At 36.4% G+C, this 24,444-nt stretch overlaps 1 protein-coding gene across 1 annotated transcript in view; it reads right to left on the bottom strand.

The window, feature by feature from the left end:
• THSD7B (thrombospondin type 1 domain containing 7B) overlaps positions 1 to 24,444 on the bottom strand; it is a 1,122,472-nt gene that overhangs the window by 199,193 nt on the left and 898,835 nt on the right. The window contains exon 17 of the mRNA XM_057551976.1: positions 6,165 to 6,340. Within this exon, the coding sequence (XP_057407959.1) occupies positions 6,165 to 6,340 (176 nt within the window). The remainder of the gene's footprint in view (positions 1 to 6,164; positions 6,341 to 24,444) is intronic.

Genomic DNA, 24,444 nt, shown 5'->3' with positions numbered 1-24,444 from the left:
GGACCTAGTCAGGACCTAGGTAACTTGCTTTCTGGTAATTTAATAGTGGGATAAAGCTTGAAAAATCTAAGGGGTATAAACTTGCAATTAGTAGATAAGTCCTGGAGATCTAACGCACAGCATAGTGATTATAGTCAACAATACTGTATTATAAATTTCCAAGCAGCTAAGAGACTAGGTCTTAATTATTCTCACCACAAAAAGGAAATGATGATTATGTGATGTGAGAGGTGTTTTAACTAATGCTATGGTGGTAGTCATATTACAATATATAAATCTATAAAAATCCACACATTGTACATCTTAAACTTACACAGTGTTATATGTCAATTATATCTCAATAAAAAAAGATCTAGAGAATGAACATGCCATTTAGAATCTTCCTTTTAAAGGAGTCTTAAGCAAGTTATTTTTAGAAGGTGCTACACTCCCACCAATACATGGTTTAACTTTCTAAATGCTTGTGGTTAAAGTCAGAGCCATATTTTTTTAATGCATGAGAGGAGGAAGGAAGTTTCCATTTTGCATTTAAAGGTTAAAAGACAGGATTATTCAGGGAAGATCTGAAAAGTAGGTTCTGTCAATATTTTTTTCTAGAAAAGTACGTAAGCACTTCTACTTGAAGTCCCTGGTTAAGAAGATAGTTTTGCAAAATTTCCAATACGGATGATGTGATTTCCTGCTGAGGCTGATGTTATCTAATATAACATTTCAGAACTTCAGGAGTTCAGAGGCTAGGGATAACATGAGGTATGACAGCACACTGAAAGGGTTCCAAAGATAAAATTTGACAAAATTTGCCTGTTTCACAATTTTATAGCTGTCTCCTGCCAATCCTGGAAACCCTGCCTAGGGACAGCATTAGGGAAATTTGCCAAGCCAGCTTAGTAGAGAACATTCTAGAGGTACATAGGAACCTCTTGCATAACAACTAAAAATGAGTTTGAATATGTGCAGAGTAGCAATACCCAGTATAAAAAAAACACAGTAAAAGATAAGAAAGAGTGAACAACAGGTAGAGGAAAATTGCTTCTTATGAGTGATTCTGGCAGTTCTCAAGAAAAATGATCAAAGTTGCAAAAGATTTCAACAAGCATGAGGGGTAGTCCTATGATCAAGAATAGGATATGTGTAGACACAAGTGTAGCGGAGAGGAATCTCTTCAGAAGAAAACATAATTTCTTTGCTTGGAAATGGTGACAGGGCAGGAACAAAAAAGAAAAACTGCCTCTCCTGCAGGCTCTACGCAGCTCAGTTAGTACAACGTCACAACTTGAGAGCACAGCATTTGGGTTGGCAGACAGGCATAAAGGGTATGAATGGCTGAACACCAGCCTTTAGAAGTCATTTCACTCTGCCTCTGAGATGGGGTGTGGTGTATAATAATTAGTATAATAATTTGCTATCATAATTAGTATGTTGGCGAGAAGTAAAATGTTTTAGGAGTATCTGCCTTTATTAAATAATCCTCCCAAGTAACCCTGAAGAATAAATCACTCTGCATCTCTTAATTTTATGACATATGATATTTCATAATTAAAACAAGTTCTTCTCAAAGGTGCAGTCACCAACCCCTACTTCCCGACACAAGAATGGTACACCTGAATGTACTTCATCATGGATAACTGTGGGCCTTCCGTATTAACGCTCAAGACGATGACTTCTTGCTCCATTACGGTCTGGAGCTCCTGCCAAAGTGCTAAGTGCAAAGTGAGAAGAACACTGCCAGGAATGATTTGGACTAGGTTAGGATGAGTGGAAGTCGGGCAGGTCCAAAAGAAGCAAGAGGCCGAAATTTTTTAAATCAAATTAAACTTTAAGTGAGCCATATTGCTCCGGGTAAACAAACATTCAGTTTGAATGACAGTTATCCTCTTTCCACATCCTAAAATGCTATTAATAATTAATGAAGCAGTATCAAAATGAGCATAAGATACTTCTCTATAGAAAATTTTCTCATCCAAAGCCACCTTATAAGGGAGAAATGATCTTGTGAAAATATACCTGTTTATCTTTGGAAAGAAAGTATTCTTTAAAATAGTATTACCCTGCTATGGAAAAGAAAACGCATTATACTCATTATTTCCAAATTCAGCCCACTTCTCTTTGGAGAGAAGACACACCTTTAAAATAGCAGGTGTTTCTAGAAAACCCATATATTTAATTTATATCCACTCGTTCAGTTGCAAGCATAATCAAAACTCTTTCAAAATTGTGTTTAAATAGATGCATTTTAAAAAGTACAGAGAATGAATCTCGCTGTCAGATTTTTATTCCAGCACACGGGACACACAAATGTGCAACATATAAACAACACAGAATTTCCTGGCACTCCCTTGCCTTCAATTGTGTAAAGAACTCATAAAGGGAAATGTAAGTCCAATGGAGCTTTAATGTCCCCATATTTAATCTCCTATTAAGCAGAACTCCACAAGAAAAAAGACAGCAAAAAGATACAGTACAAGTGCACTTAAATCCACTCACCACATTATAGACTATAAAAAATTAAAATATATTATGTATTTGATTATGCACAGCATAGTCAAGGGCATCAGTCAACTGACCTGATAATTCAATAAACTATTTAGCAGTTTTCCAACTAAATAAAAGCTTTGGGTCAGCTGCATGCTCGAGCTATTTATCATCACAAATCTACTTAGCAGAAAGCCACCGAAGTACTGCTGTCACTTTGGCACTTCTGGAGAAAGAGCTATCATGTTGATAGGTTTTAGTTTAAAAGGGAGGTTTTTTTATGAGAGATTATAAATATTGATTGCACAAACAGATTCAGAGCAGTTTATGAGCTTGTGTAGATAATACCAACCTTTTCATTTATATCACTGAGTTAGATTTCAGTGGGGATGCAAACACCCAGGATTTTTCAGGCAAATCGTGAAAGACTCTTCGGGCAGTAGTAATGTGGAGGTTCTTTTTTCTTTCTTCTAAAAGAGCTCATGTTTTTTGACAATTCGAATGATAAATCGCAGCTTAAGAGATCAGAGTTCTAAAATATTTTTTCTTTCTATGGAGCTAGCCACACACTCATCCAGAGAGAAGGTTTCTTTTCAGCTAAAGCATCCAATGAATATAATTTGACAATCCACAGGATGGTGTACAAGGGGCTAGAATGAGTTACAAAAGTAGAAAGACAGCCCTTGCCCTCAGAAAGACCTCATGTTCTAAAGAGAAGCAAAGGAGGAGAATGATTAAGTACATGCAGGTATACTAACATTTACACAGCATATGCATAATATATATATATATATATATATATATATATACACACACACACACACACATAAGAAAGTTTTTTTTTTTGTTTGTTTGTTTTTTAACAAACAGTATGTTAGACTCAATATGCCATATACTGAATTTTCCTCATGCACAGGTATTAAAGATATGTACCTCTCTTACTGCTATAATTTGGTTACATTTTTTGTAAGCTCTTACTTATGGGTAAATGGATGAGAGAGGATTAATCTGGTTCCAAAAATAGAAAAATAAATCTAGACCTAAAAACCAGTTGGAAAGGAGACCAATAACCTAAGGCCAGTAGTAAAATTGAACTTTAAAAAACAGCCTCAGTGGGTGTACCTCTCACTAGATCATATTTCCAGCTCAGGGAAACAAATAGCGAGCTCTTCTAAAGAAGAATTGCCATAAATAATAGAAGCTGAGGAATATTTCCTAAATCATGAAGATTCCTGACAACCCAATTTATATTCAGATGAATTAAGAAAATATGGATAACTTCAACAAATTTCAATATATAACACACATACACACACAAAGGGGATTCTACCATGTATAAGAGCAAATACATAATGAAGTCCACAGATAGCTTTCCACAAATATACTTACAGGTAAAAGTGTGCTTTCTTTAGAAAAGGAAGGGCTCTGGGGACAATTTCCTTTAAATTTAGGATTTTTTACAATAGCATTTTTCCTTGACATTCACAGACTTACAAGTGAGACGGAGGGCTTATGATTTACTGTCTTGATCAATTAACTTATGTTAAAATATAAAGTATGGATTGGGGTGAAGTTTTCCAATTCAAGTTTAAGCCACATACATTCTAGATACCTGAAACCTCTTTACATCAGAATATATGCTACACTAAATTTGATTTCTGATAATTAAATCCCAGGATTCACTTCCGAGCATCACAACAAATGTCTTTGGAACGCCACAATTTCCTTCCAGAACTCAAAAGCGAGAAACAGCTCCTGCGGACAAACCCTCCCTCGCTTAGTTTTCACATATGGGACTTATCTAAATTAGTCTTGAACTTGGGCTTAATTTTCAGCATGTACTACTTCTTAAGGTTACAAGTTTTATATGTCAATTAAGTGTTTAGAACAAGTTTCCTTTAAGTCATAACAGGCTTACAAGTACCCTTATCTTATGCATACTCTCAAATTTGATAGACACATTTCCATACATTTGCCTATACACACTGAGAATACAGTTTTAGCATCTGTGTTCCAATGAAGTCTTTTTACTCACTTGATAATTTCCTAGTTCATAAAATTAGCATATTAAAATTAGTGTTTAACGCTAGTGCTATAAAGGCTTAGGTTTCATTGGTGTTGAGGAGAGAGAAGAATTTTCATACATTATTTATAACTATAAATGCTTAGTAGTCATTTCCCTTTTTAAATGCCTGGAAAATCCCCTAGGGAAGGTCAAATAGCCTTTATACCTTCATATGAGTATTCATTTGAAAGTTCTTCTCCTGACCATCAACCTGTATTATTCCTTTCTTCATACTGAAGAGGCTTCTCTCCTCAGACTCTCTCTGCTCTGATTATTTCCCTCCTGTTTTCATTAATCATATCCCATTTTTCCCTTCCCCAAACTACTGTACTTGTGAAGTTTTTTTTTGGCAACCTTTATGTTGATTTTACAATCCTCTGCATCATTTTTTTCCCAATATGCTTTATATCTGCTTTGAAGGAAGAAACCAGGGTCATCCTTTTATCCCACGTAACCTTAAAAAACAAGACTCGCCTAATACTATGCCCTGTCTTGGAAGATAAATATTTTTTGCCAGTATGATAATTTTTCATTTTCAGTGAGTTATGTGCCTTTTATCAAAATTTAGGGAAAAAACAGCTAGAGATGTCAGTCTTGAAATGACAAATGGTATCTACATACAAGCAGTACTAGATATGCTATTCAAATTAATTAACAACAGACACATGGATTTCCCTTCCATTAAACAACCTGTATAGAAAGTCTAATCAAAATGGAGTTAAGAGGGCAGAAATGAATACAATAGAATTAGGAATAGAAGCCTGTGTAGCTATTTTCTTAAAAGTTTCAGAGTCACAAGGAATCTACAGACCCGTATAAGACACAATTCACGTCTCTAAGAATAAAGAACTTTTAGCAATCATCATCTTGTACTCCACCTATTCAATTGATTAAAATGTATATATCAGTCCTAATATAATAACAGTATGCAATCATGAGAGAAATTTTAGTTCTTTATTATAATTCTTAATTAAATCTTAGACTCCATTATGTAGGTAAGGCCAACTGAAATACTCTAATCAACTTTGATTGCTTAGGATGGCAATTTTATTAGATATCTACATGGAAGAGTATCCTTTAGGGTTCCACTTATGAAAACAGCTTTGATCTTGGGGGAAAAGGGAGAGAAATTGCTCAGAAGAGACATGAAGAGCTGTGGAAACATTGACAAGATTAGGAACAAAGAAAATTAGTATGAAGAGTTAGGTGCGGGAAAATTAGAACACCATTTTTGGAGTATGTGGATGAGACCACTAATTGTATCTATAGCCATAAAGTAATTGACATTCTCCCAACATTATGACACACACACACACACACACACACCCCTTTCATAATATCATGATTAATCAAATGACATTTCAAGATAATTTAAAAACCAATTGGATTTAATTTTTGTAAACATTATTATTTCTAATATTACCAAGTCGTTCTCGGCATTGCCTAGAAGTGGGCAAGGCTTCTCTTCCTAATTCTATTATATTAATTTCTACCCTCTTATCCACTCTTCTGAACTTGTAATAACTTTCTGTGAGCTACTTATAACAAGATGATGACTTCAATTTCAAGAGGAAGTAATAAAGGAGATACTTTTTCAGCTTTGTATTTGTTGCTTCATGCACTGTACCTGATTCTTGAGATCCAATTTGGGACATGGGCGACCTCCATTGTACGGTTTTTCTTTCAGCCATTTGGATCGAATTCTCACTCCAACACAAGATGAACTGCAAGACCCCCAACTAGACCAATCACTTAACTTGCAATCAAATGGACAGGGGATGACACATTCTTCTTGAATATAACCTGAAAGAAAAAGATTTAAAAGAATGGAGGAAAGTCTGATCAAAATATACTAATCAAGCTTACTTTCTGTTTCTATTATCACAAATCAGACTGCCTAACAATACTGCTGCAGAGGTTTCAATAAACAGACAAAAGATCTCAGAGACAGATACATAGGATTATTTCTGCATTCCAAATTTGTGCCATCTGTTTCCTTCATAGACAATTCTGGGATTGAGGAAGCAGGGAAAAGTGCACAGTAAGTCTGCTTTCTGATAAAAAGAAATGAAGAAAGAAGAAATGAAGCAGCTCAGGGCTAATGGTGACACCATCTCCCTCCACTGGACCTACAATTCCCTGTCTGGGAATAGAGAGCATAATAGAGTCAATCTTAGTGCCTATGATCTGCAAGGCTTTCACAGATTCCTTTTTTTAAATAAAGCTTATTATTTTTTTAATTGAAGTATAGTTGATTTACAATGTTGTACAGCAAGGTGACTGAGTTATACATATATATACACATTCTTTTTTTTATATTCTTTTCCATTATGGTTTATCTCAGGAGATTGGATACAGTTTCCTGTGCTGTACAGTAGGACCTTGTTGTTTATCCATTCTGAATGTAATAGTTTGCATCTACCAAACGTAAACTCCCTGTCCATCCCTCTCCCCCCACCCCTTGGCAACCACAAGTCTGATCTCTATGTCTGTGAGTCTGTTTCTTTATTGTAGATAGGTTAATTTGTGCCATATTTTAGATTCCACATATAAGTGATACCATATGGTATTTGTCTTTCTCTGTCTGACTTACTCCACTTAGTATGAAAATCTCTAGTTGCATCCATGTTGCTGCAAATGGCATTATTTCATTCTTTTTTATGGCTGAGTAGTATTCTATTGTATATATGTACCACATCTTCTTTATCCATTTATCTGTTGATGGACATTTAGGTTGTTTCCATGTCTTGGCTATTGTAAATAGTGTTGCAGTGAACACTGGGGTGCACGTATCTTTTCGAAGTATGGATTTCTCCATATATATGCCCAGGAGTAGGACTGCTGGATCATACAGTAGTTCTACATTTAGTTTTCTGAGGAACCTCCATACTGTTTTCCATAGTGACTGCACCAACTTACGTTCCCACCAACAGTGTAGGAGGTTTCCCTTTTCCCTACACCCTCTCTAGCATGTTACTTGTAGACTTTTTAATGATGGTCATTCTGACCAGTGTGAAGTGGTACCTCATTATAGTTTTGATTTGCATTTCTCTAATCATTAGTGATGTTGAGCATATTTTTATGTGCCTACTGGCCATATGTATGGCTTCTTTGGATATCACAAAGAAAGATCTTGATTCTCACTTCTGTGTAGTGTGACTTAGAGGTGGGAGGAGGACAAAGAGTGGACCACAGACTAGGAAGAGCAGGATATTATCAAAAGAAAAAAGAGGAATAGTGAAAGATTGTATATGAGATATTGGACTGGAATCAAGAGGTGTGGGTTGAAATACAGATGCAGATGTTCTGGCTTTACTAGCTCTTGCTCCTGTCCTCAGCCCACTTCTTGCTACAGTCTTTCTCTGGATGATTAACTGTAATCTCCACCGATCACTACCAAACCTGTATTTCCAATTCCCATCTCTTTACTAATTTCTGTGCCACCTACTGATCCACTCTAATTGGGTGCCCAAATACCCCCAAATTCAACATGTCTAAAACTGAGGCCACCAGTTTCCTCCTGAAACATTCTAATGCTCTTATATTCCTCACCTTAATTAACTGCAACATATCTGACTCCTGTACGCTGCTGTATATGCCTGTATAATCTCTTCCCTTTGAGTTTGGGCAACACCTGTGAATATGATAGGAAGCCAGCCCCATGATTAGGTTATGGTATGTGGCAAAGGGGAAGGGAATGCACAGATACTATTAACATGCCAAATCATTGATTGTGAGTTAATCAAAAGGGAGATGACCCTGGCTGGGCCTGAATTAATCAGGTAAAAACCCTTAAGAGAGTGACCAGGCCTGTTTTGTGGAGAAAGAAATTCTCCTGCTGGCCTTGAAGAAGCAAACAGTCTTGCTATAAAATGCCTATGGTGTGGCCACAGGGTAGGGGGCTGCAAGCAGCCTCTAGGGCCTGAGGGCAGCCCTTGGCTGTTAGCTAGCAAGAAAACAGGGGTCTCAGCCTTACAGGTGCATGAAGAGGAATTCTGCCAACAATTCCAAGGGAGATTGGAAGAGGAGCTTTCCCCAGTCACACCTCTGCTGAGACTTGACTCTTGGTTCACATCTTGGTTATAGCCTGGTGAGACTCTTAAGCAGAGAATTTAGAGAGGCCATGGCTGTACTCTTGACTCATGGAAACAGTGAGATAATAAATGTTTTGAATGGCTACATTGACAGTAATTTGTTATGCAGCAATTGAAAACTAGCAAATTATCCAAAAAAAAAATTTCACAGTTATCTTAGACCAGCCTTCATCATTTTACACATATATTAATAGGTGTAATAAGCTCTTATGCTGAAGCATCACAACTATGTCCCCTACTCTATAATTCTTTTGTTCATCCTTGGTTCAAGATCATACTCTTTCTGGCCCAGAACACTGAAATATTCTCACCACTAGTCTCCCTTTCTCCTAATCATTCTCTTTTGGTATTGGTTAGTCACTCTGAGGAAAAAGTTACTTTTCTAAAATACATAATAATTTACACTATCCCTTTTAAACCCTTTGCTGATTCTCCATTGCCTTGAAAATAAAGTGACAACCACTTTGCAAAAACTGTAAGATTCTTTATAAGAGGCTCTAAACAAGGGTTTTCAACTTTGGCTGTAAAATATGTTCCCATTGCCCAGGATATACTATGGACTAATTTAACCAAATCTCAGAGGATGGGACCTAGGCAATGGTAGTTTTCAAAGATCCCCAGAGAATTCTAATGTGTAATCAAGTCCAAGAACCACCTCCCTAACTTGTTTTCCTCCTGCCCTTCCCCCTCCTATATCTTGAAATCTTTCCACATAGACTACTTCATCTTCTGCAATAATATTTATGTCTTTCCTCAGGAAAAACTCTGCCCTTTCTCTATCCAGTTTAGCCTTCATTACTACAATTACTCTCTTGCCGGTAAAGTAGATCATCTGGCCCCGTTGCTCCTTCTGCCATGCCGGTCTGGCAAAACTTCAGATCTAGACTGGTCCAGCTGTTTTCCTGCTCTGTTCTGAATGCTGGACATCAAGTGGAGACTAAGGCACTGCTAATGCCACACACTGCCTGGTGATTCTTCTGAGCTTTCTTCTCACTCCCATTCCACATCACAGCTTGTTCAAACCTTCTCTACCTATCTTCACACTTTTGAGATCTCAACTCTTCTTTCCCAGAAAAAAAAGAAAGAAATGAATAAGAACTCCTTCCATTTCCTATGAATATATCTGTGTGAATTTCCATATTCTTCTTCTATCTTCATATCACGATGGAAAAGGCACTCATTTTCTTATATAAGGCCCATTTTCACCACTTGCTATCTTTCCAAGCTCTCTCACGCTCTCTCATATTATAGGTATATTTTTCTTACATTAATAGTAGAATGACTTTACAGTATCTAAATAATACTCATTGACAAGAGAGAGTACATCAAACACCTAAGTCATCAGGAAGGATCTTTCTAAGGTTGAAAAAAAAAAAAAGGTCTATTTGAGATTGTTAAAATTCTCTATTGTTTACCATAGTTACAATTCTACAGTCCTTTCTAAGGAGCTTTGATGGTTAATTCAGTATTAGGTATATAATAAATGCTAACTGTAGGATTAAATATAGGCCACAGGCATTACTTAGTTTTACAGAAACTGAGTCACAAAATGATTCCATTTGCTACTGAATGAAAACAGCAGGACTAGTAATTAAGCAGAATTAACTCTCATGGTGTAAATGCTTCAAATATGAAATTTCAGGAGACTTCATATAAATAACTTGTAAATATCTGAGTGCCTACTTAGATCCTATTTTAAAGCCGATTTTGAATCAGATGGCCTTTTAATTCAATGAGATTTTAAATCATTTTCATATATACTTGCATACTGATGGATTTTAATTAGACAGCCTCTTAGTAATACTAGTTTTCTTTTTATTCCCTATGATAAGACATAAACCCAGAGGCTCTCTATGAAAGTCAAGGTCATAAATTCAGTGAGTATAAAATAATTCTGAAATTCAACAGGTCTAAGCAACAGTGACAATTATTTTTCAGAAAAGTTATTTTCATGCTAGAGTATACCCCAAAGGAAAGCTCATAGTGAGAGCCATTAATAACTGCATATTCTTATACCTATCTCATAATGGAAAGGATCAGTTCTACCCACATACTTAATACTTAACAACTGCTGGAAGCACAGTATGACCAAATGTGACTACCTACAAGGTTAACCTCCCATAAGAGAATTCCAATTCCTGACTATGGAAACTTCACTAATGTTTTAAAAGCTCATTTACATAAAATATACCACAGACTAGCTGAACTGGCAACATTCAGAAATCTAAACCTAGTTGCAATGAAAGAAGCAGTTTTTCTACTGAAAACATTTGATGCTATAATTTATATGCAGAATACACTGCTTGGACCATTATATTACTTAGCCTGGGGATGCTTTCATGTTCTATTTTAGTTATCTGTATGCATATGAAATTCAGTAGGAAGTAGTCATTATAGAATTATCAATAAAGAATGCATCCAACATAGTGATTTTGTAAGCCATATACATTGTACATAGGTGTTCAAAAAGGATCTGTTGATAGTATAGATGAAGATGAACTGAATAGAATCCATTAACAGAGTCTCTATGTTATAACTGGAGGAATTTATTGAATGACATACACCCAATAGGGCTGAAGCCCAGGAACCTGGCTTCAGTCTATATAAATAACCCTCAAATATTGCTCTTTAGGTTGGTCCAGTAGACGTAGGTGAAAACACTGCTCTCTTAACACAGTGGTCTCATTGATAAAACCACTTCCCAGGATATTACCTGCTGTGCATTTTTTTTCTCTGGCATTCAAGTACTAACATCTCCCCTGCTCCCCTGCTCCTCCCCCTGCCCCCGTAAGATCTTGTTTTGGAAGACGTGAAAGGAAATATTGATGACATTAAGAGGATATAACCTAGGTTAATTTACTTATATTTTCCTACTGTGTAAAGTAATGGCAAACATCCTCCTAGATAGTGAATGTTCTATTTACTGACACTTTGCTGAAATAATGAAAACATACCACCAAAAATAAAATCAGGAAAGGATAAAGAAAATGCTGATCACCTCTTCCCTAGTTCAAAGTGAAGATCTGGGAGAACTTTGTGAGTCAAAATGATATCATGTCTTCATTTGTCAATATTTAAAGATTTATTATTTGAATTTATACATTTTAGTTCTACTATTTATCTAGTAACATGTACTATACTTAAAAGTATCCGATGACTTAAGTCAGAGTGGTTTAAAGTAGATATCCTTTAGGAGAGGTGGGGAAAGTATGGGGGCAGATGTTCTGATACTGTCACAAGAAAGAATTTGAGAAATTAGACCAATACTTTGCCATTGTTCTCAAGGGAAACACTAACTGTTAAACATTTATTTAAAATCTCAATCCATTAGTGTGTGGCTATGTAGTGCAAACTCAATAAGGTTGCCAGCTTGCTTTGGTGAATTTATATTTTGGCCTGGGAATACCGCTTATGAACAGCAGTTACATTCTTTCAAAGATACAGTCTTTCAAAGATGGGTCCAACCTTGTTTAGGCTTCTGTGGGGCCTGAGAGGGGAGAGCTAGAAAGCACCTTAGTTATCATTATCTCTTCCTTTAAAATTTTGAGTTATTAAAAGAATATTTTTGAGGGGCTTCCCTGGTGGCGCAGTGGTTGAGAATCCGCCTGCCAATGCAGGGGACACGGGTTCGAGCCCTGGTCTTGGAAGATCCCACATGCCGCGGAGCAACTGGGCCCGTGAGCCACAACTACTGAGCCTGCGCGTCTGGAGCCTGTGCTCTGCAACAAGAGAGGCTGCGATAGTGAGAGGCCCGTGCACCGCAATGAAGAGTGGCCCCCGCTTGCCACAACTAGAGAAAGCCCTCGCACAGAAGCGAAGACCCAACATAGCCAAAAATAAATAAGTAAATAAATAAAATTTTTTTAAAAAAAGAATATTTTTGAAAATACTCCCTACTCGTAGAAAAATACCTTTACTACATATGTAAGAACGCATCAGCAAAGACTCTCTAATATTAACCATTATAAAATGATGGTTATTGTATTGCAGATAACAAAATACCTTATTTGGGACCCACAACCTAATCAGATACCTGAATACAGCTGAATGAGAAGTTACACAAAGTTCAAATAGTCACATTAAGGAGAAAGTTTTCCTGGATTCCTTAAGACTCAAATATTTCACAGCATAATTATGTATTAAATTTTATTACATCTACCAGAAAAAATCATCTAAGTGTCAACCAGTTTTCTTAATTAACAATATAATTTATTGGTGAACTTTTAGATGATGAGCTATTCAAAGTCATCAAGGCCAAAAGCTTCATTTTATAGACCGGTCAGAATTAGAAAGGGAACTTGAATCCAGACTTGACGGAGATACACAGCTCACTACCAAGTAGAAAAAAATCATTATTATGACCTCAGAATGTTCTCTTTAGTGCTGGAGTGACAAAGTAGATAATCAACCCTGGCCTTAAAGAAATTCATATTTTGCTAGAGAGCAGTCTTATAAATAAGAAAAATTAAATGGTATATAATAAATGACTTAAATTAAATGATACAAATAATATACACAAATTATACAACAATCTGAGGTAACAAATGGATTCTGGCTTCAATTTTCTAAGTATTTCATGTGAAAATATTTATTGGCAAATTTTGCACAGGCTTTTGACTAATTGCTCAACCTGGTTCACTTGCTCTAACTAAATGTATCAGTGTCAATTTAATCAATCAACCAAATCATATAAAGAACTGATCTTTTAAATTGAATTGTCCAGGCAATTTAATCAAGATGGTATCTGCAGCTGTTCATATAGACAGAGTTTCAGCATTTACAGCCTCATGTCTGGTTCCTCCAGGCAGACAAAAGAGATATTTTGCTTTTAGAAGATATTAAGGATGTTAGGAACAAATGGGATGCTAGACACAGAATCATTTGAACCATTCAATTAGGACTGTATGTATCAGTTTTTAGCATTACTGCAAATAAATGCTGTTAAAATTAAAGTGACTGAACGCTTTAACCACATAATAAACTTGGCATTTGAAACACTACAAAGATACAGATTGCTGACAACACAATATTACTGGGTAATTTGTAGAACTGTGGCTGCAAGAGCCTGTATTAAGTTCTCTCATGACATCTTCTTGCCCTGAGAAAATCTTGACTTAAATTACACCAGACATTCTATACTTTATATTTCCTTCCAAAGTTCTGAAAGCTGATCTCAGAGCATGTCTGAGTTAGTGCTATTCTCCTCACGTTGTCAGTGCTGTTCTCCAAATATTTTAGGTTTTGCTTCTGAACACGTGGTATGACTACACTTCCCTGCCCCTGGAAATTAGGTGTGATCTTCTTACTTGCTTTAGCCAATGAAATGTGAGCAGAAGTGAAGTATGTCACTTCTAGGTGGCAGCTTTAAGAGCCCGAGTGTAACTTGCCCCCCTCTTTCTTTCTCTGTACCACAGGGTCCAAAAATGTTGCAGATAGTGGCTGCCCCATCCTGGAGTGAAGAAGAAACTCAGCCAATGCAGGATGGACATGGATACTGAATGATCTTGGTGGCTTTCAACCGCTGAGATTTTGAAGTTGTTTCATTTGTTCCCATACTACAACCTATCTTACCCTATGCATCAACCTTGGCTTAGGAAAGCGTATCTTCAGAAGACAAAGTAAAAAGCCGCATGGAACAAATATTTAGAGTACTTTGAGAAGCTATATATAATGTCCTGAGAAAACAAGATTAAGCTATACAAGCAGTTAGCACAGTCTGAATGGCAGCACTATCCAATGAGAATGTGACTTTGTAAAAGTTGAACCTATAGATATATATTTCAGGAAAATGTATACTTTATTATTTTAAAAAAAAACTAGTGATATGGATTATAAATCAAGGTCTGACCTTATGTGATCTGAAATAAAATATTAAACCTCAATTGTTCAGTTTACTAATGTGAAAATAAAAATGTATAATACGTGTCCTTTTTAACCCCCTTTAATACTGTAAGGTCAAAAGTTATAATAAGTAGGAGTTTGTGGAAAAATTAACATACATATGCCACATAAGTGGTATACTAATATTTTACCACTACTAAAAGCTATATAGCAAGGTAAAAATGTTTCTTCTTAGTCTGTTTTTCATGCTAGTGATTGATAGAAAATATAATTCTGTAAAGATGCTGAAGCAGAAAAATTATAGGGTAATAATTTTCAAATTTGGGTACCATTTCTCATGCCAGATTATTTCCATGTAAATTAAAGGCTAGGATAACAATGACAAAATGAGTGATTCTGTATTGGATCAGTAAATCAGTTGTGTTTTGAGTCCATCTCTGTCTTTCCAAGTCTGCTGCCACCAGCCAAGGCCAGATGCTCATTATCTCTCACCTGGACTATTGTAATGGCCCCTTAACTGGACTCCAGGTCTCCAGTCTCTTCAAATCCATTCCATGTCTGATCAGCTGCCATATTAATGGTTCAAAAGTACAACTCTAAATAGATCATGGCCTAACTTAAAATAAATAATCTCTAAAGCATGGCAGAATTATGATAAAATGATAGACATGCAGAAGGCAATCTAGGCAGGAGAGATCCTACAAATTAAATTAAGAAGATGAGCATGAACCCCAAATGTTCACAAGTCAACAGAGGAATCTTCTGTACAGGAATTGAGGTTGGGGAGAAGTAAAAAATTGGCTGTCGGGTGGAGCTACATTGGGAAGTCATGCTGCAGGGCTCAGAAAGTTAAGAATTCTGATCATTAATTCAGGTGTGCTATTGGATTGAAGAAAAGACAGCATGAGAACAGGGCACCTTCTCAAGAGATGACTGGAAAATTCACATGTGAAGTAACAAATGGCTAAACCTTAGGCTAAAAGACCACTAAGTGTAATTATATACATATATATATAATTTATAAATATATATAAATATAAAATATAAAAATATTATATGTAAATATATATTAAATGTAATATATATTATTATATATTGTTAAAGAACAACATAATGAAACATGATAGAATATTACTTATAATTAACTAGCTCTGATGTACGCATGGCTAATATACTGTCTAAATAAAACGGACTATTCAAAATGACCAATGAACCAGCTCTTTAAATAGCAGCTTCATTTCCTGTTAAGACAGGTTAAATATAACTAATTCTAACAACCAGCAATGGCCAGTTTATGAGTAGATAGATACTTCTAAGTATCCCATGGGATTCAGAAATATATGCACTTAGAAGAAAAGTGTTTGTCCTTTTGCTCCATCTCAAAGGTCCCTAGAGGAAGCTCTGACCTGAATGCAGACATTATATTGGAATAAAATGGATTTATTATCTACCTGCTTATTTACTTTCTTGTTTATATATTTATTTTGAGACCAAAAGTTCAATATTGGGAGATTTTGTATGAAAATAAAGATTTCTGGCTTCTCTTGAAAAAGTGGAGGATCTGGGAACACTGGGTCCTCATTCTAGCCTGTCAACCATTGTCTAGAACCAAGTAGTCAGGCCTCCTCAGATAAAACATGCCTTTGCCGTCCGCTGCAGTCTCTTAGATGATCATTTAAATTTCTAAACTAAGTATTTCTCCCCCGACTAAAGCAAAGCAAAAACCCAATTCATAATTCCAATATAAAGCGAGGCCTCTTGTATTGTAGGAAAAGGTGGAAGATACAGAGACCTGCCAGTCAGGGCTCCCCCTACTCATCACATGAAGGGAGCCAGGAGGAATCTATCTAGAAAGCTCCACCTTAGAAGACACCCATGCAAGAGACAGGTCCTGAAGTTTAAGCTTCATTGTGTGGATGGAGTTCTATTGCCATCAGTACCCTGAATATTATGAACACCAGCATTTAAACATAATTCCTAATGGTGGCAACAAAAGACATCAAAAATACCTACAACGGCAAGAATACCTAGAAAGAGGTAGATGAAGGCATCCTCCATTCAGAGACAACCTCCTCCAAGCCCTGGAGCACAGAACAAAGCTCATCAAGTGATAAGGTGTGCATGGAACAAACTGCACGATGAAACTCCAATTTTTTTTTTTTTTTAATATTAAATCTTGTCTTCTTGGTCAGTACATTAGTCCTTATACCTTACATTTTTATGTAGAAGCCATATTTTTTTAAACTTTTTATTTTATATTGGAGTATAGTTGATTACCAATGTTGTGTTAGCTTCAGGTGTACAGCAAAGTGATTCAGTTTTATTTATTTATTTATATTTTATTTTTTTGGCCACACCATGCAGCATGCAGGATCTTAGTTCCCCGACCAGGGATTGAACCCATGCCCCCTGCATTGGGAGCACAGAGTCTTAACCACTGAACCACCAGGGAAGTCCCGAAACTCCAATTATTTTTTATCTGCTGGAATGTTGGGTTATCCAGACAGTAATTTGTATTCATGAACAACGAAATAAGTTGTTATTATAAATTCTGAATTACGGATTACATGACCAAGCAAATTTACCTCCAAAAGCTTGCTTTCACCAAAGAACTGTATCTTTCACTGAGCTAATGCAGAAATCAATGTACTGGAATGAATTCACAGCACATTAACTCCTTGCAAGTTACTGTAAAAAAAAAAAAAAAAAAACCTCTGAAATATCACCAAGGTGTAAAATTAAATAGGACTCCCAGCCTTGATTTATACTGCATGCTGCTGCTAATGGTGAATTTGTTTCACTTACCAATAAATTTGTTTCCTAATGGATTGTGCATCAGCCAATCCAGAGATTTACATTTAGGCTTCTCTTGTCTTCTGTAGACAAACAGATAACTTACGATTTTATTTAATTATATTTAATGATATAACTGCTAAATGAACAAAAGAAGAGGCAGGGGAGGGGGAGATGCTTAATTTTAATTAATTTTCTGAAATTGAAATAGTCAACAATCTTCTAGCTAAAGTAATCATGTCAAGGAACTGTGGATAATTCCAATTCACAAAGAGAGCGGGCCTTTTAAACCAGGAAAAAGTCTCAAGAGCGACCAGAAGTATCTCTTGGACGAGAGAACAAAAAGCGACAGAAGAAGAGAGTTTATTCATTTCCTGGGGCTGTCATAACAAATTGTCACAAACTTGGTGGCTTAAAACAGCGAAAAGTATTCTCTCATAGTTCTGGAGGTTGGAAGTATGAAATTAAGGTATTGGTAGGGCTGTGTTCCCTTCGAAGTCTATGGGAGAAAATCCTTCTTTGTCCTTCCAGTTTCTGGTGGCTCCTGACCTTCCTTGGTTTGTGGGAGCGCACCTCCAACTGCTGTCTTCTCTTCACAAGGTTGTCTTCCCTGTGTGCCTCTGTATCTCAAATCTCCCTCTCCTTTCTCTTAAAAGAACACCAGTCATTGGATTTAGAGCCCACCCTAAATCCAGGATGATCTCATCCTAAGTTCCCTAACTTAATTATATCTGCAAACACCTTATTTGAAAATAAGGTCACATTCACAGGTACTGGAGGACTTTAACGCATCTTTTGGGGACAAAATTCAACCTACTAGAGAGAGGAATGAAGACTATGATAAGGAAGATGATGTAGCATATGGTTGAGAATTTGGAGGAGATATGGATGGGATATCATGCCTTCCTAGGCTCATACCCCATTTTAACAGGAGCTACCTAAATCCTCTATGCTTCACTTTCATCATCTATAACAAAGATTGGCCACCTGTGGCTTGCAGGTCAAATCCAAATTGCCTCTTTTTGTAAATATAGTTTTGTTGGAATAAAGTCGCAGTCATTTGTTTAAGCGTTGTCTACGGTGACTTTTCCACTGAAACAGCAGAGGTGACTAGCTGTGACAGAGATAGTATGACCCACAAAGTTGAAAACATTTATCATCTGGACCTTCATAAAAATGTTTGCAACCTCTGATTTATAAAATGGTAATAATAATAGTACCCGCTGCATAAGATTATTATGAGGATCAAATGAGAGCACCAAACAGTGCCGACCACACAGCGAGCACTCAGTTTCTATAAGATAGGAACAGTGCCATGGTGGATAATGGCATGGGCTTAAAAAATGAGAAAGAATTAATTTCAAACTCAACCAGGACACTTACTATTAGTGGTTTTAATTTGCAGCTGTCACTGAACCCCTTCAAGCCTCAACTTTTTCATCTGCAAAATGGTGGTAATTATTACACCTACTTCAAAGAATTGCTGTGTGCATTAAAGGGTCTGGAACAAGGGGTTAACCACTGCTGCTGCTATTCTTATTTGCAAAAAAAAAGGTATAACTTCATCTTCTGGGCATCAAATGGGGATGGGCGGTAGGAAATAGTCCCAGCTTGAGAAATCCCCTATAGGAGAAGATCCAACATCTTGAGTCTTTGCAAGAATGCTGCTTTCACATCAAGACCCAGACCTCTATTGCACAGAGGGATGGGGAGAGTGCACATGTGAATTTTTGTCTATTTGTTGATCAAATAAATAGAATAGGTAATGATTATTTTTTGGTACATGTCAATAGTCCCATGCTAATTATAATAGGCATATTTAAAATATTGAACAAACAGAGCTTGAAGGCCACTAGAGACTGAGGCAACATTAACAAGACTTTAAAGAAAAACACATTGAACTCATTACCCTCCCCAGTCCTAACCAATCATGTTCCTCCTTCTGAGTTCCCCATCCTACTCCTATATTAAAGTCCTACCTCTTGAAATGACTTAGAGGGACTTCCATAAACTGTTGCTTCCATGTCTCTCCATTATGAAACTCTGTACATTTACAATGTTCAACATGTGGTAATAATTTCAAAAAGTAGAGATATAGTTCAGGAAACACGGAAAACAGCTTCTTTTGTTTTATTTCATGCTGTACACAACCATCTTAGCTTTATATGGATCTCTTTACAATCATCATCATATAAACAGAGACTATGGCTGTGTATCTTTAGAATATAACTCTGGTCCAGGAAAGTGCTGAATTATTCCATCTGGAGTTAAAATGCACTGCACTCATCCTTCTAACGCCCCAAAAGATGATTCAGAAAAAGAGATGAGATAAAATCCTCAAGTCTTATCATTTAAGAGAATTGAGATAGTACCAGCTAAGGTATTTTAAGGTGTGAAGTTTTGTTTTGGAGCTGTTGGAAATAATCAGGTGAAACCAACCCATACCTAGATTAAGCAACACTTCAGGGACACAATATACAGACCACACACCTAAAAATTTGGCTCTAGCTCTGATTTCATATATGAGACTCAAAATCTGAGGGTTGTCAACAGTACAATTCTAAATGTAGAGAAACAGAAATGGAAAGCAAAGAGCAGAAAGAGTTGGAGGAAGAAAACATTCTTAGATTTCAAACGCTCTCAACTATTATCATTTTGGTATATTTCTCCTTATTTTGTTAATGTTCTTGTTTTGTTTCTCTGGTAAATTATACTTATACTATCTTACTAGCTACCTAATGATCATACTGTAGTGCAGGTGCCATGATAGGGCTGTTCACATCATTAGTTGATTGGCTAAGACTGGAATGAAGCATGGATAATTTATCACTATTGGAAAAGAAATATAAAATGATAAATATGTGTAAAAGATAGAATACTACGCAGTGCCTACAAAAGAATAAATAAATCTACATACAGAAGAATGAACAGAGGTAGTGAATATATTAATTAAGAGACACACTCTGGAACCATATTGCCTGGATGAGAAAACAAGCTCTGACATTCCTAGTTGAGCAAGCTTATAGAAGCTCCTTTACCTCTCTACTCCTTGATTTCCTTAACTGTAACATAGTAATAAAACTAATATCTAATTTAGACTGTTGATATAAGAATAAAAGGAGTTAATAGAGAACATTTAGAGACAGGTACAACCTGCTGTAAATGTTCAATAAATGTTAGCTATAATTATTTATCAGGGAAAAACCAAAGAAATAAAATAGCACTACCCTGTGATTCAGCAATCCCACTACCAGGTATATATTCAAAGGAAATTAAATCAATGTCTCAAAGAGCTATCTATACTCCCATGTTCACTGCAGCATTATTCACAGTAGCTGAGATATGGAAACAATCTGTCTGTCCATGGATGAATAAAGAAAATGTGGTATATACATACAATGAAACATCACTCAGCCTTATGAAGGAAATCCTGCCATTTGTGATAACATGGATGAACTTGGAAGACACATTATGCTAAGTGAAATAAGCCAGACACAGAAAGAAAAATACTGCGTGATTTCACTTCTATGGGGAATCTACAATAGTTGAACTCATAAAACCACAGAGTAGAACGGTGGTTGCCAGAGGTTGGGGGGTGTGGGAGCAATGGGGAGATGCTGGCCAAAAGGTACAAAGTTTCATTTGTACAAGATGAATAAGTTCTGGAGATCTAACATACAGCATGGTAGTTAACAATACTGCATTATATACTTGAAATTTGCTAAGCAGGTAGACCTCAATTGCTCTTACCATACACACAAGAAATGGTAACTATGTGAGGTGAAGTACATGTTAACTCTCTCGATTATGGGGATTATTTCACAATGTAGATCAAAACATCAAGTTGTATACCTTAACTATATATGACTTTTGTCAATTATATTCCAATAAAGGTGAAAAAAGAAGATGGATATATACTCTGAATATACATTAAAACACAAGCTCAATAATTATGTTTATACTTCAGGAATACAAAGGCTTTAATACAAGCAGATGCAGAGAGGATTGGAAGGTTATAAATAAAATATGAGGGAAGCTAATAGGATTGGGGATATAGAGTAATGGGGGAAATTATGAAACCAAATTAAAAATAAAAGAGGGATGTGCACGGACTGAAGACGAGAGCACGTAGCAGCTCAGTCTAGGCTGTCAAGAAAGACTCAGGAGACCCAAAGCACAGTCACAAGAATGAGAGAGTCATACCGTGGGGAGCAGAGCCAGGAACCACCGTGTTCCCTCCCGAGATGGAGAAGGTTCTTTCTGCTCCCTTAGCTCCCCATGTAGCCAGCAACGGGCCCTAATACCTAAGGTTACTTCAGTCTGTCCTCATTCTTCGACATTAAAAATAGCCTAATACTACATCTGTTTGATGGGGCACTCCACAGAGAAAATTTCCCTAGGACATACATGATAAAGTGCTTTAGTTCAACTTGAGACATAAAATACAAGGACATAGAAAACTATTACAATGACCTTCAAGATAACTGTTGTTATTTTTGTCCTGCTCAAAGCCCAGCAGGGGACATTTTGTGGGACAGCAATGGGAAAAAACAGTGTACTTAAGATCCCTGTGCATGGTGACCCATTGTCCCACTCCTTTGTATCATGTCAAGAGTCTGAAAAGATTTTAAATATTTTAGTTTCTTCCAATGAGATACCATATCGAGAGTGAGCTGTGTGGGCCTTGAGATTTTATTGCTGTTAAACAGATGTTATAAAAAAATAAAAGAAAAGCCCCTGGCAGAGTGCCTGACACACAGCATACATTCAAAAAGCTAAGATTTTAACCCTAACCTTCCCCAAGTATGGCTCCAACATCCAAGAAAAACCTGTCAATCTTGTAAAATTAATTGATTGCTACTTACATAGATGATATAAGTGGAAAGGAATATGACTACTGATGAGAAATCTGGAATGAAGTTCCTGGGACTTAATAGTCTTAGATATGAGGATAAGGAACTTTGGAGGGAGGGGTGGATACAGCTGGTATTGATAGGTTTTTTTCCTAGAAGAAGCCTTTGAGAAAGAAGACGAAGAAGGACATAGAAAGTAAAGTGTTTGTAGTATAGATAATACTGAAGATCATAATTAAGTATTTTAGGCTAAGAAATAAAATGGACCTCTTGGCAAACAAGTACCAAGAGGGGAATCAAAAAATGTTTTGCAACTAACATGAACCATAGGGATTTAAGCCAAATTTGAAGGAGAGGAAAAACAAATGGACAGGAAAAATTATAAAACTGAGAACAAGACTACAGTCAAGAGTAGGGGAGGCCCAAGTTCTTGTAAAGAAAATAACAGAGTAGGAACTGAAGAATAATAATTGTAGCCACTGCTATCTTTAGACCAACACACAGAATATGGAAAATAAATACAGGAAAACCAAGACTGGGGTTAAATCAAGGTAAGAAATATATTCTGCAGTTACATCCCCACATTTCTTGCCTGCCTATTGAATAGCATCACTACCTGAAAGAAACTATGAACTGTTAAGAGACCCATACTCAGTGGATGCAGCAACTTGGCCTGGGCTTCAAGCCACTAAGACATTACCTTGGCCCAGGGGGCTAGGCCTAGCCCGAGGGGATAGAACTATAGGTGGTTAACATAAAGCTATGGCAGTGCCCAAATCTGACAAAAGTCCATAAACCTACTATTAAAGAGCTTGTCAATACTTCAATATAGAAGTAGTGGGCATTGGACATCGAAATGAGCTCACTGAGGTCAATTCAGAGAAAGTGATCTAATTTTTTATTATTATTTTTTGATCTAATTTATTTTTGATGGATTTAGACTTCTCTAGACTAGTAAAGAAGAAAGAAGAAGATGCTATAGGTAGAAAGTAACATAACAACAACAACAAAAAATCTCTCCTGACAGCCTCATAAACAATTTTAAGGAGCTGGATGAATTTCTGTAGTTACCCAATGCTGATTAATGGACCAGGGCCATCAGAAGGGACGGCTCCCTGTAGCTGGATGCTGAGAGGGAAATGCTTCGTTCTTTTTTGGTTAATATTTTGATTAACAACTTAGATAAAGACACAGATGGCATGCTTATCAAATTTGGGGGTGATATAAAGCTGAGAATTATAGCTAATATGTTGGATGTCAGAATCAAGATTTAGAGAGCTTAACAAGTGGGAATCATGAGCCACAACTAAGACTATGAATGGCAACACAGGGAAAAGCATGGTTTTGCATTATGGTACCCAACAGGCAACTGAACACATATACTCAGAATGGGGGTTGAAAACTTTATAGTTGTTCCTGAAAAACAGACTTCAGGATTTTTTTTAAATGCAAATTGAAAATACATCAATAGTCAATAAATTAAAATTTTAATTAAATTTTAATGTAAACTTCATCTACCAAGAAGTATTTGAGATGGTTTACAAAACAAAACCTGACAAAAGTATTATTAAAATGGTCCAAAGAATTTGGAAAAATATAATACAATATTGGGAAAATTGCACTTCTATTTATTCAAAAGACACTATTTGAGCAGGTACTCTGGCTGAAAGAGTGTTCTTTGCCTATTATACACTCATTCTTCACATTTTAGATCCTATTTTCTTCCCTAGAGTGGCCTTCTCTGATTCCCCAATTTAGATGATGTTCCCTTTTACTATTCTATCACAGTACCCCAATCAAGTTTGTCATAGCACTTAGGACAAATTGAACTTACATATTCTGTGTCTATATTTTTTTAATCTCTCTCTCTCAAACACTAGACTGCAAGCTCATTGAAGGCAATGACCACGTATTTTGTCTAACACTATGTAACCAAGGTGCAGCACAGTACTTGTTTGGAAGGTAAAGCGTGTAAAGACATGTAAAGAGGTAAAGTCTAATATAAGTCATGTTCTACATGAAAGTTGACTATATTTCTGTGAAAATATAGAATTGGTCTAGCAAAGTTAGGGAAGAGGCTCTGTGAAGAAATCAACTTGATTTCCGGCTCAAAAGATGAGCAGGAGTTCACTTTGAAAAGAAAAAGACATCTGACAAAGGAAAGAACATGGGCAAAGGAATGAAGTCACACAAGGACAGAAGGTGTGTGGGGAACAATGGGAGGAAGTCTGTATGGATGCAGCATATGGTACATGAAACATGGGGTTGGAAGTGACACTGGGACATCTTGTTCCCTTAACCATCATTTAAGGTTTTATTGCCAAAT

The sequence above is a fragment of the Balaenoptera acutorostrata genome, chromosome 8 (assembly GCF_949987535.1).
Source record: "Balaenoptera acutorostrata chromosome 8, mBalAcu1.1, whole genome shotgun sequence".
NCBI lineage: Eukaryota > Metazoa > Chordata > Mammalia > Artiodactyla > Balaenopteridae > Balaenoptera > Balaenoptera acutorostrata.
This window is presented reverse-complemented; position numbering and strand designations above follow the sequence as displayed.